The sequence below is a fragment of the Monopterus albus genome, unplaced genomic scaffold (genome assembly GCF_001952655.1).
Source record: "Monopterus albus unplaced genomic scaffold, M_albus_1.0 scaffold510.1, whole genome shotgun sequence".
NCBI classification, from domain to species: domain Eukaryota; kingdom Metazoa; phylum Chordata; class Actinopteri; order Synbranchiformes; family Synbranchidae; genus Monopterus; species Monopterus albus.
In genome coordinates this window covers 96350-109303 of record NW_018128390.1, presented here as the reverse complement: position 1 = coordinate 109303, position 12954 = coordinate 96350, and the positions used below count along the sequence as shown (strand labels likewise).

At 37.2% G+C, this 12954-nt stretch overlaps 1 protein-coding gene across 1 annotated transcript; it reads left to right on the top strand.

The window, feature by feature from the left end:
- Nucleotides 1-9378: 9378 nt before the first annotated feature.
- Nucleotides 9379-11231, top strand: LOC109952883 (putative ferric-chelate reductase 1). The gene is made up of 5 exons (XM_020588193.1): nucleotides 9379-9726; nucleotides 9820-10011; nucleotides 10128-10226; nucleotides 10730-10868; nucleotides 10975-11231. The coding sequence occupies exons 1-5, from the start codon at nucleotides 9571-9573 to the stop codon at nucleotides 11157-11159; spliced, it is 771 nt and encodes a 256-aa protein (XP_020443849.1). The 5' UTR covers nucleotides 9379-9570; the 3' UTR covers nucleotides 11160-11231.
- The last annotated feature ends 1723 nt before the right edge of the window (nucleotides 11232-12954 follow it).

The following is a 12954-nucleotide window of genomic DNA, read 5'->3' as shown; positions in this document are numbered from 1 at the left end:
GGTTAATGGCAACATCTAAGTTTAAGATAAGACAATAAGACAACTTTAAAGATGTACGACCAAAATGACCAACTGGGAAAATACCACAGTGCAGTAGTGGCACAAAAGAACAAGTAGAAGTTTTCTGTTCATCTGAAATATTTAATACTGAGCTAATTCTACACCACAGATGACACAAAATCATCAGTCTCCATTTCACATTTTGGTTGCAGAAATGGTTAATGGCAACATCTAAGTTTAAGATAAGACAATAAGACAACTTTAAAGATGTACGACCAAAGTGACCATGCATCAAGTTAAATGTACAGTGCACAAGTACAGTGGTGCTTTATTGAAAATCTTTGACCATTTAAAACTGGTTAACATAACTCCTCAGTCATTTTTCTTACGCATGTCATGAAAGGACTATTTGCCAATGTTGGTTCGTCACCAGATGTGTTTCATGGTTGTTTTAAAAACTGCCCTACCCTGACATGAAATGCAGAAGATGGAGATCTGAACATTCCAGTACTGATTCCACAGCTAAGCATCAAGAAACAAATTTTAAACTGACAAGCAGAGAAACACTTGTTCTGTGCATTCACTGAATCACTCAAAGGCAAACTTAACCCTTGACACCTAAACAAAATTTAACCATAACACTAAATATCCATGGCCTAGTTTTCATATTGTGATTTGGACCTCTCTCTATTTAATCAGAAAAGTCTAAGAAAAAGATGCACCATTTTAACTAATATGAAGGCTACTTTTATCCACAATAGTACTAAACATCAAGTATTTTTTTAACAATTCAACTAAAGCAGCTGCAGCTCTGATACATGCATCTGGTACATGCACATGAATGGTATGAGGGATTGGCAGAACTGTTAGTTCTATTAAATAAAGCCTGCAGACATAAGAGTGAGACACACCAAACTGAAAATGACTGATTTTTAAGCAGTCTTTAAAGTGTAATTTGCAGGTTCACTTTTTTTTAAGAATGTGTACATGCTGTTTCTTGGAATTGATCATTTGAAAAGTAAAGGCATGACATATAATTGCAGCAATTTAGTGGATGTAGTAGCCTAGGTCATTTCAGCTAAGCAAGGAATTAAATATTTATTGGGCTCATTTGCTGAAATCTCACTCTTAATGCAACACATTTATTTGATCTGTAAAATACAAAACAGTAGTCAGTTTCAGGAGCGCACTCTTTGCCTGTACTGTGCATTCGTTCATCGAGTACTGACTACTTTTTACAGGCCCCAGGGATGGTGAGGTACACTAATCTTTACAAACACTGTTTGTTAACACACAGAGACAGCTAGCCATCAGCTAGCTCCACTGTTGGACAGAAAATCTATTTAAATGTTGTTTGGATGGACAGACCAGATTGTCACCACGCTACAGCAGTTACGTGTCCTGAGATGCTCAGAAATGTCAATCAGAAGATTGTGTCTGATAGAAAAACCAAAACGGAATGTGAATGCTTGTTATGTTTTTTTCCATGATGATTAACAGGTTCAGTAAAGTCCTATGTCAAACAAGGCGGAGGCATCCTCAAAGTTGACGTCAGCCAACAGAAACAGCATTACTTTTAGCCATTTGACTTTGTACAAGTGAAAAACAATGACGGGCTCCAGCCAGCATTTCCCCCGTTGCTGTCGGTCAAGATGCTATTGCGATGACACATTGTACAGTGCGTTCTTGCCAGAGAGCAGAAAGAGAACAAGAAGAAAATATAACAAGAAAAAGTGAGATCATTTCTGTTCACATTAACCCAACGAGGCAACATATCACTCACATTTGTTCATGTGTTAGACATTTCAAAACCTGTTGAGATATTTAGATTTTAATCTGGTAAAAGCCAAGACACAAGTGACATTTTTTTGTTTTACATTTTCTCAAAAAAAAAAAAAGGTAGTTTTGAAAAAAACGTTTATCTTTGCTTATTGTTCTCAATTGTCATGCATCTTATGACCATCTACTGTAGGTGTGTATTTTGATGCAAATTAAAAACATCTCTTTATGAAATGACTTATTGAGGTTTGCACAGACTTGGAAGAACTTCTTCAGGCATTCTTAGGTTGAGCAAGGACTATGTTTAAAAGCCTTTATTTATTTTGGCAACTCAGTAAAAAATGCTGACTGGGATCTACCTCACCAGGGGCCTCATTTATCAGCAGCATGAGCAGATCATGTTGTAAATGTCTGCACAAGATTTGTATGTACAAACAAGAAAACTGGCATTTATCAATGTGGCGTATGCACAGCTTCATGCAGTAAACAATGACAACGCTCACTTATTGTATTCAAGTGGGTACACGACAGAACATAGTGAGGCCAAGAGAGATGTGATGTGGTGTGTGTGAATCATCATAAGCTCCTTTCGGTGAAGCAGTTGTATGAAATGTAGTTGTGACTATTGTCAGCATATTAAAATAAATTAATGTTGCAGTATGCTCTATTAACACCTTGTACAGTGGCCGAGAATCAGTTACAATTAAAAATGCATTCAATGGAACTGATTACTTTTCTAAACTTCCACAGAGTTGTATTTAAAGACAAATACAGATCGTATTGGGACACGAGATTGATTTGGCACAAACCACTGAATTGGAATTTATACATTACAAATTAGTCTTAAATTGCTTTTTAATAGTTTCAGTTTTTAATGGCTTAAGCAGGAGAGAATCCCACTCCTACTGAAACAGTTCATTGTTAATGTAGACTGATAACAATGAAATGTTACTGACAGATCCTCCACGTCAGCTCACTGGCACACAACTAAAGAAACAAGATTAAAATGAGGAATTAATGGCAACATTTACTTTGATATAAATATCTTCCTTGCCTTCCAGATAAAAACAGAAATCCAGGAACAATAGCTTACTGTCAAGCCTGCAATAACAGATATATTGTACAGTTGGGGTTTGTGTATCTATAATTTAGGAATCACTTTGTCTGCGATTATACCCGTCTAGGACCGGAAGTTTGCTGTACGCCTAGTCAGCAGGGGCTCTATATTTGCACACATTTTCAAACAAGCTTTTTTTTTTTATTATTATTATTTTTTACTGTAAAGTGGATCCTATGCACAGAAATGAGTGTACACAGAGTTTAAGCACAGTACTGTGTGGTTGATAAATGAGGCACTGGGTCATCATCAAGGCAGAACTAAAGACAATGACTGTGGAGAAGAGAACTACAGACAACTGCAAATAAGTCTTGTTAGCAGCAGCTTCAGGAACAAATTTATCCCTGACAGTATCACTGAATACTTCCTCTTACCAACAGACAGTTCGATTAATATTTTTGTCTTGTCAATGCAGAAACTTCAAATAAAACTACAACTATGACATCAAGTTAATTTACTGAGCAATCAGCTGGCACAACTGTTGGTCTTAACACCTCTTAAATTAAACTGGCTTAAATTGATCTGCTCCTTTTAAAAACAGCTGGGCTATTTTTGTTGAAAAAGGAAAAACAAAATCAGCAAGTCTTGGTGATAAATGAGTCACTGGAATTAAATTAGCATTTTCATTTTTTTTTTCCAATTTTAGTTGCAAAGCTGAGAAAACCCTAAGCCATCCAGTCACTGACTAAGATTACCATAGACTGCCCGTCAAAAGTTTGGACTCGTTCCCATTCTGGTACTCCCGAAGCTACTCGTTCTTTTCTAATTACTTCTTTATTGATGAACAGCATTGCGACACTTCTATGATGCACCACACTAGTATTTGGCTGTAGTATTTATGAAACAACAGGCTGAACTGCTGAATTGTTCTATTGTTAGTTCAGTGCATTAACAAACTTGTGAGTGATTCGCCACATTAATATGTGCTATACAAATCACAAGATCAGTTTCACAGGACCAGATATCCACCTCTACTATGGCAAACCAACAAGATTAACAAAGTCAGATGATAGTATGACTCAGTCTGTGTGCCATTGTTTATTTTGTATTTAGTACTTTGTAACATCCTGTTCATTGAAATATTTACCAAATATTCATGGACATTAAGTCATGGAATTTTCTTACAGTTACTGTGGTAAGGCTTTAATTTACAGGTCTGCAAATTCGATTTCCTAAGAAGCTTAATGGAAAGAACCATATAATTTGGTCCTAATTATAAGCAAAATTATTTTGTCCAGTGCTTCACCTTGGCATTTTTTTCTGTCTCATATTAGCCATAGGATATAATTGTAAAGGTTTATATTTTTACTGCTGCTGGGTCCTTACCAGAAACACAGGATCTATTAGTTTACACTGCACAATTTCTTTAATAGAAATTCATCTGGAAGATAGTACTAAACTCAACAGAACTCTGTGGACTAACTAAAAATAAAGACTTAGAACTTTGTACCTTTTTTCTGTAATTAATACCAAACTACATGGTTCTTTCCAGGAAACTTTCAAGAAATTATCAGCAAACAGAGGACCAAATGAAGCATTACCGTTACTGTTTGTTATTTATTTTGCATTTGCAATGTTCATTTTGTCACTGTCACAAACTGTGTCATCTAATCAGAAAGGCAGTTTTCCAAAGTGGAGAAGGGTGGACAAGCATTGAGTCATAAAAACATATATGGAATATGGCATGAAACAAAATTTACAATTTGAGCACTTGTGCAGCAAAATGATCTTTTTTTCTACATTTCTATAACATCTTGTCTAATATTAGGGACATTCCACTGAGCTGTGAAATTTAGGAAGGTCTGGATTTTCTGCTTCAAGAATGGGGCTCACAGAAAAGTTCCAATCTAGATGAACCAGTCCTTGAACCAGTTTTAAAGAAATCCGGGCCTATAATGTAACTCCTGACCCCAGGATTCAGAGTTTTCAGCAACCATTTGCAACCACAGGTCTTTTCAGCTCGGCTTAGACATATTTTGTCCAGCGCTTCACCTTGGTGTTTTTTTCTATCTCATATTAGCCATAGGATATAATTGTAAAGGTTTATACTTTTACTGCTGCTGGGTCCTTACCAGAAGCACAGGATCTATTATAATTGAAACATCAGCAAATAATTTTGATGGGGTTAACAAGTCACTTAAACAATGCATATGAAGTGAAATGTTTATAGGAAAACATTATTTTTGGGGTCTGGACAGTAAATCTCCTCAGTCTCCTAATCAGCTTTAAAGTTATTTTTGACAGTTGCTCATTTTTCATCATTCCTAGACTGTATTAGGTCCTGTACCTGAACACAATCAGTTTTTTTCATGAATACAATATAAATATATACAATATAAGCCTAACTTTCTAATGATAAAGATTGTTTAGCGAATATAACTTCCTAATACATCACATTTTAGAACATTTCAATAACTCTTTTTTGCACTGTTATCCCCACTTGCAGGGAGAAATCCCACAAAGGTAAAAAAATAAAGTTGGTTTTGGCAAATACACTGATAAAATATCACATTTCAGTTGTCTTTTATTGTGATCACACTTCCATACAATTTGCAGTCCCAATTGAATAACTAACACTGTACATTAATATAAACTGGCAGGCAGGAGTTGCCTAGACTTGTCTTTTTAATTATTTAGGACAGTAATTGTTCTGGAAAAAAAAAACTGAACACAATGGGGATTCTGAAAGAAACAAGAGCTTCTACGTCTACTGACAAACCAGTTCTTGGTTTCGTGTCACTGATTTCATGACTGGTTTTGTATATCTAAAGGTGCAGTTTGTGTGTAGAGCTTATTATGAAGAATTTCAATGGCAACTGGCAGGCACAAGCACAGACACAAGAGTTTTGAACTGATCACCAGCTACTTCACATTACATTATTTACCATAATTCACAAAACTTTTCAAGACAAGATCTCTTTCATTTGTCTTCTTAACTCTTCATTAAACCATAGGAGAGAAGCTTTACATTGTGGTTATTGTACAACTGTTCTTGTAAAAGACGGAGAGCCGAAGTCATGTCGTTTCATCCGGTTAGTCTTTGTTCTATTAGTGAAGCTTTACATTGTGGTTATTGTACAAATGTTCTTGTAAAAGACAGAGAGCCGAAGGCATGTCGTCTCATCCGCTTAGTCTTTGTTCTATTAGCGTCAGTGGCTCTATGCAATTGCTCATTTAGCTTTTTTTCTCCATCAGCCACTATAAGAAAACAAAGCATATTCCTCTGCTCACATTCCTCACATTGTAAAACAAGCCACTGACCACTACAAGTCAAAAGCTTTGTAGTTCTAACAAGGTTAATCTTTTTCTTTAGACTCCTCTGGACGATGGTCCATGTAGCACAACAGTAACCATATGTTTCTGATATTAGTCTCAACTCTCAACTTTTTAAGTTGTAAAAAAATAAAAATAAAATTACGCTTGTAATATTTACAGCCATCTTTTCATTCGGAACCTCAGTTCAATTCTCCCGCCAGTCGACCAGCATCAGCTGGCAACGTTTCAGCCACAACCAGCTCAGGCTTCTTGAAGATAGTGAGTTCCATGGCATTTTAGCATTATTAAATGGTTTTTAAAAACTTCAATTTGGCTTTGTTTTTTAAAAGACATATTAGTGTAACCAGTATTTTGTTTTACAGCAGTTGTCAGCAGAAGTCATGAGACTGAAATTATTAACAACAAATCATTATCTACCAAATCTGTACTTAGAGATCACCAATTTAACAAATCTAATCACATTCATCAAATTTTCTAAAAACAACAAAAGTAATGCATAAAGTCAAGGTCGCCACTCCAAACTTTCAGTTTCTGTGAGTGAGAATGGGTGATCAGTCTGCCATAGTACATATAGGCTACCTGTCCCTTTTGTCTAGCCTCCTTCATGGCTTCCTTATGTTTTTGACGAAAAGCATCAGAATAATCTTCATTAATTTCTATCATTTTAATTCTAAATGTAACTGGTTTTAGAATAAAATGTTTTACATTGTTTTACATTTTACTACAATACTACTGTTAAATCAGTTAAGAAAACCATCCAGGAAGAACCATTCAGTGAACTAATGCATGTAGACAGTAAACTCTGTCACACACAAAGAGGTGCTTTGCATCACATCCACCTCCTGCCCCCCTTAAGCTCCTGATCCACATTCCACCCTCTAAAAAAACATAATCCCTGACGTCAGGGAGGTTTTGATGTCTCTGTTGCACCAGTACCTTGACTCTTCCCTCCCCCTTAGTATAAATAATGACACAGGGGGAACAGGTGTCACAACTTAACCTGTGATCTCGGTAAAGACATCAGAGCCAGGACTCGTGTGAGCTGCTCCTTAGAAAATAACCACACAAGGAAACAAGAACTGCAAATATTTTGCTTCTTCACCCAATTTCACTCATCGTTGAACTGAAGACAAAAAGATCTACAGGTAGGATTAAACAATGTGTATATAAGATAATTAATTTGATTATTCCCTATTCTGTAAACACTTGTAAAGGTTTCCGTTTACAATTACTAAAAGTTACTTACACCAACTAAATAATGTTAATGGCATTTTCAGGTATTTGAATTATCAAAAGTAATTGTAAATTATTATTATTATTGATGTTAACAATTATACTAGTACTATTATAATGAATTGATATTATTAATATTAAGTGTCTGAAACTGATTCTAAGGATTGGTATCGGGTTCGATCCAGGCATATTGCAAAGAATCAGCATTGGCTAAAATAAAGCTGATTTTTTACTTTACTTTTACTACAGTGCTGTGATTCTTAACCTGGGGATCTCTACTTCTACCAGCTCAATTCAACTCAACTTGACTCATCTTATTTGTGTTTCCATCAGTTAAATGTTGGGGATAGTACCTGGGACCTGATGTTATTTTTGGTATCACCTCCATCAAGGTTCCAAACAAGCAGAGGTGGTACCAAATGCTGATGTGTAAACACTGCAGACTAGTGACTGGTCAGAGAAATTGCATCATCAATTTGTGTGACTTCCTGACACAAAGAAAGCACCATTTTTAAAAGCAACCTTATTTAATTCTAACCGCTACCTTACTGTACTAACTAAAAACATTAACTACACACCAAGAATCAAGAACAGCATACCTTCGATGTCCCCCATTGTTAGCGCGTTGGTTGCTGACAACATCACATCAGTGTAATGCAGTGTCGCTATTACAACCAGCTACACTGAGAGGGGACCATCTGCAGTGGAAAACCCAGCACCCGATACCAAAAGCGAGTAGAGCTGAGTTGAGTCAGGTTGAGATGAGCCAGTACCAGATGATGGAAAAGGGGCTTTAAAGGTGCAGTATGTGAGATTTTGTGACACCTAGTGGTGAGGTTGCAGATTACACCATTCAGCAATTCTCTCATACATCATGTTAAACAGCTGTCACAGTGATTACCATAAACGCAGGACAAGCTGCACACTCAAAAAACAAGTGTGGTGCTCTTAAAATCTCTTAAACCCATAATAATGTTTCTTCTCTTTTTCCAAGTATCTCCAAATCCAAGCTGCTCCTTCAACATGACAATACAAGATTCACACTCTAGAGCCAGTGTGTGGTTTGTCTGTTCTGGGCTACTGTAAAAAAAAAAAACATGGTGGGTCGGGACCTATTTTTATGTAGATATAAAAGGTTCATTCTAAGCTAAAAGAAAAAATGCAACAATTCTCATTTTCTGGTGATTACACATTAATGAAAACATAATTATGCCTACTATAGCCCATTTCTGCTAATAAATCCTTCTAGATCTTACAAACTGCACCTTTAAAAGAAAACACCTTAGAGAATATAGTGACTTCTTGTGGGTGACAGAGGAAAAGGCAACAGTGAAGCAGCAAACTCTGGAGGGTACGATTCAGATCATCTGAAGTATCCCCATCAAAATCAGTATAGATAACCCTTATTACAGGACCTGAAACAATGCCAAAAAACTTTATCGGGACAGGTTTAATATTAAGTAAAATACATTGCAATAAATTTAATTTTACATATCCATTTTATAGACTAAATTATACTCTGAAGCATTTCCAGTTAACATCGTGCACAAAAAACAACAGTTAAATTCCAAGATGTACATGTGCTTGTCTGTACTGATAAAAATGCATTAATGTTGAACATTATTAAATTATTGCTTTACATATTTTTCTTACTGTAAATCCCAACATTTTAATGATTCATTTTATTAAAGTAGGTCTTGGTTTTCAAATTGTGTTCTATGTTAAACCTCAAACCAAATTTACTTAAAAGGTGCTATGATTAAATATGGTTCTTGTTTAATAATATCAACTGCATGTTCACCCCATAACCCCCAATGAGAGTAGCTTACCTCTAGATGTTTGGAAAATGTGTGGAATGCAGTTATAGATTATGGTTATAGATTTTTTTTTTAGTAATGTAGTCATTTTAATTTTAGCGCTTTAGTCATATTTCATCTCTAAATACCTTTTTCACTGCGCTGTTTGTGGCAGCTGTAACAGGAAGCTTCTTACCAGGCATTACAGAAGCACAAGCCACAACAGCAGTAAACAGCACTGAATCAGCTAACGCCACCAGCGCATCATCAAACGCCACCAGCGCATCGTCAAACGCCACCAGTGCATCATCAAACGCCACCAGTGCATCGGCAAACACCACCAGCGCATCGTCAAACGCCTCCAGCGCAATGGCAAACGCCACCAGCGCATCGTCAAACGCCACCAGCGCATCGGCAAACACCACCAGTGCACCCGCACCAGCTAACTCCACCAGTGCATCAGCAAACGCCACCACCACCACAGCTCCCCCACTGGCATTTAACGACACCGTGACAACTCTAAATGTAAGTGTTGCCAAAGAACAGTATTTTTATTGGTTTGTGTTGAATGTCATAAAAGTCGACATAATCCTGTCCACTTAAATGTCTTCCTTACAGGAAACTATTTCAAATGCAGAGTGTCGGAAAAAACAACTCTGTGCGGCTTTGCCCGATGGGTGTGACCCCTCCACAACAGGATCGTGTTACTTTCTTTCTGCCCAGTCGCAAAGTGGTCTGAACTATGGTTTTGGGCTCTCAGGAATCTCAAAAGGCTACATCGCTGCCATCTTGGCAACTACCGCCTCACCAGTATGTCCAGTTCTATTACTCACTCACAAATTAAAGTACTCACTTCTAACAAATCCTTTGTTTGAAGTCATCTGCGTCAACACTTAAAAAGTACGGTTTCTGGTTTTGCATCACAGGGAAATAACGAGTCCACCTACATCTGTGCAAACAACAACGGTAAAGTTAAATTCTTCAGCGCTCTCCTCCAGAGTGATGGCACGCTGGTGAAGCAGAATGTGAGTTGTACTTGCCTCAGACTAGTGCTGGGGATAGAGCTGTGTGAACATATATTTATTTATGTGTCTGTTGGAGCCCACTTTCCCTGCCGACTGGCACGCTTTTCATTTGTTGTATTTTTCACAAAAAAGGAAACTCAAAGAACATAGAGATTCCATAGCAGCTGCATGACATGCTCATCAAACCTGTTAACCAGTACTGTCGTATAATACACAGATTTGTGTAATTCAGCTCTGAACTGCAGTAATTTCAGAGGATATTATTTGGTGATGAAAATGACTTTTATATCTATAACTAAATGCCATTTTTGACCTACAATTCGAAACAGAGACTTAACATTTAATGGAGTGCACAAAGTTATGAATGCAGTCTTTTTGAACATGATATTCAAGAAAGTTCAAGGCAAACATTAATTCAAGCCATCACTATCTCAAGGATATATACATATTTATTACAAAAACAGACCAGTGGGAGCTCATTGTCACCTGTCTTTGCTCTACAGCTGAATGTCAACTCTGTGAAGGGCAGTGTCAATGGAGACAAAATCCAGTGCAGCTTTGTGGCCACTGTACCAGCCTCAGCTGCTAGAGCAACAGCAACCTCTTTGTCAATGGGAGTCGCCAATGGAACTTATAACAGCGGTAGGCTAACACATTAAAGATACATATTCACATCTACACCATATGTAGATGGTCTATGTGCTAAAAACACATCAGCGATCTCATTGATTTTTGCTTGTTCTCTCAGCTAATGGTGATTTGGGACCAGCCAAATCCCAAGTGAGGACCGCTCCGGTGGACCTGTCAAATCCTAACGCCACTGTCACGTATACGAATTCCACTACTGCTAACACCACCGCTTCCCCCAGTACTACTTCTAACCATGCCATAGCACTCCATCAATCACTGATGCAAGGTAAGCATAAGACATAAGGTGTTTTTTATGGATAACTGAAACTATAGTATCTTTTAATGAAACTGGCCGCAGACAAGTCCGACATGTGGCTGCTAATAATTGCTTTTCTGTTCTCCCATTCTCCGCTGTAGCAGCAAACTGAAATCCCCAAAAATGTCATCAATCAATATAAACATCTCGCAAAAGGTTTGCTATATTCACAGAGTCTAAGGAATCATACTGTATTATCTATCACCTTACTTCAGATTAAAGAATAAGGAGTGAAGGAGGGTCATCATTCTTCTACAGCCTTCTGACTGTTTTCACATCTGTTACAGAGTCTGAAAATGACAAGAAATTCTTTTAAGAGATTGTTTTAATGCAATCCATTCTGTTCTATGAGTTACTTTATTGCATCTTTGAATGGCTAGAATAGAGTACAAATGAGAAGCACTATTACAAGTGGAACCAGTACAAGTAATCAAACATGAATTCCAAATGAAGTGAACGGGTACTTGGCTTTCATCAGGGGGTGTCATGCTTTATACAAACTGTGGGGTTGGGGTGTGGTTACCTTTTAAGACCTATGATGCCAGGAAAATATGTGTTGGTTAATTTCAACAGTGCATATATGTCTGAACTCTAGGCTCATTTATTGTCAAAGAGCAGAGAAACTAATGAAGGACTTTTTGATAAGCATGGTTTTCATTTGTCTTCACAAAAGTTTGAAGTGCCCTCATTTGTGCCCTTATTTTGTTTTGTGTGCAACTACACAGTTATATTAAGGTGTTATGTTTCTTGTGGCATTCAAGATGAGCAAAGAAATGTTATTACCCTCTTCTATCATTCATAATGATGCCAGCAAATGGCAGATGTGTGATCTGCATAATGTTTTTCTCTTTAGTGGGAACGTACATGTTGTTCATAATGATGTTATGACAATGAAGCCTTCATTGGCTGATATTTTTAAGTGTGCAAGTATATTGTGTAAATGAGCAGCTGCTCATAAACAATGTCATATATGATACCTGATATTAAACGGTTTTGCATTATGTAACAATGAAATGTTAACTAATTATTTTAAATAAATGTTTGAAGGACATTGATCTGATTGATGTGCTATTAAATAAATTGTCAGATATTGTTGACAGATGGGAAACAGGCTGTATCATGAACAGCAGGGCTGAATGTAAAACTCTAATTCAGGGGTGCCCAATACATCGATCGCGATTGACCGGTCGATCGCAAAGGTAGTGTTGGTAGATCGCGTGCATTCAAAAATAAATTAGATGTATCCAACGTAAAACACGTACCAAATATTAACATGCAAATGGTCAGTGTGAGGACTCGCTGTGGCAACCCCTAACGGGAAAAGCCAAAAGTGACAATCAGTAGCCTATCATCCATCCTCCCTATGGCATTTGCTACTTGATTGACATGCAGGGCAGCCAGTCTGAGATCTTGTCTTTTCTGACACACGAGTCACCAAACATGCACAGTCAACAGCACGACCTACTGCAAAACTCTAGTGAGCAGACTACCTTGTCAGCCTTCGAATTAATTTCTACTAAAGGGTATGAAATGAGGGTGGGAGCCGAATCAAGTAAGAAACCGGAAATGTAGCGAAAACATTCCATGCTGAATGGGGGAAGAACTTTTTTTTTTGCAACATTATATTCGAAGTGCGTTTGCTTGATCTACCAATCTACCATCACTATTCCGAAGAAGGGAAATGTTGAGCAGCACTTTCAGACTGTTAATAAAAACTACAACACTCATTCATACATTTATTTTGAGTGTGTGTGTGTGTGTGTGTGTGTGTGTGTGTGTGTG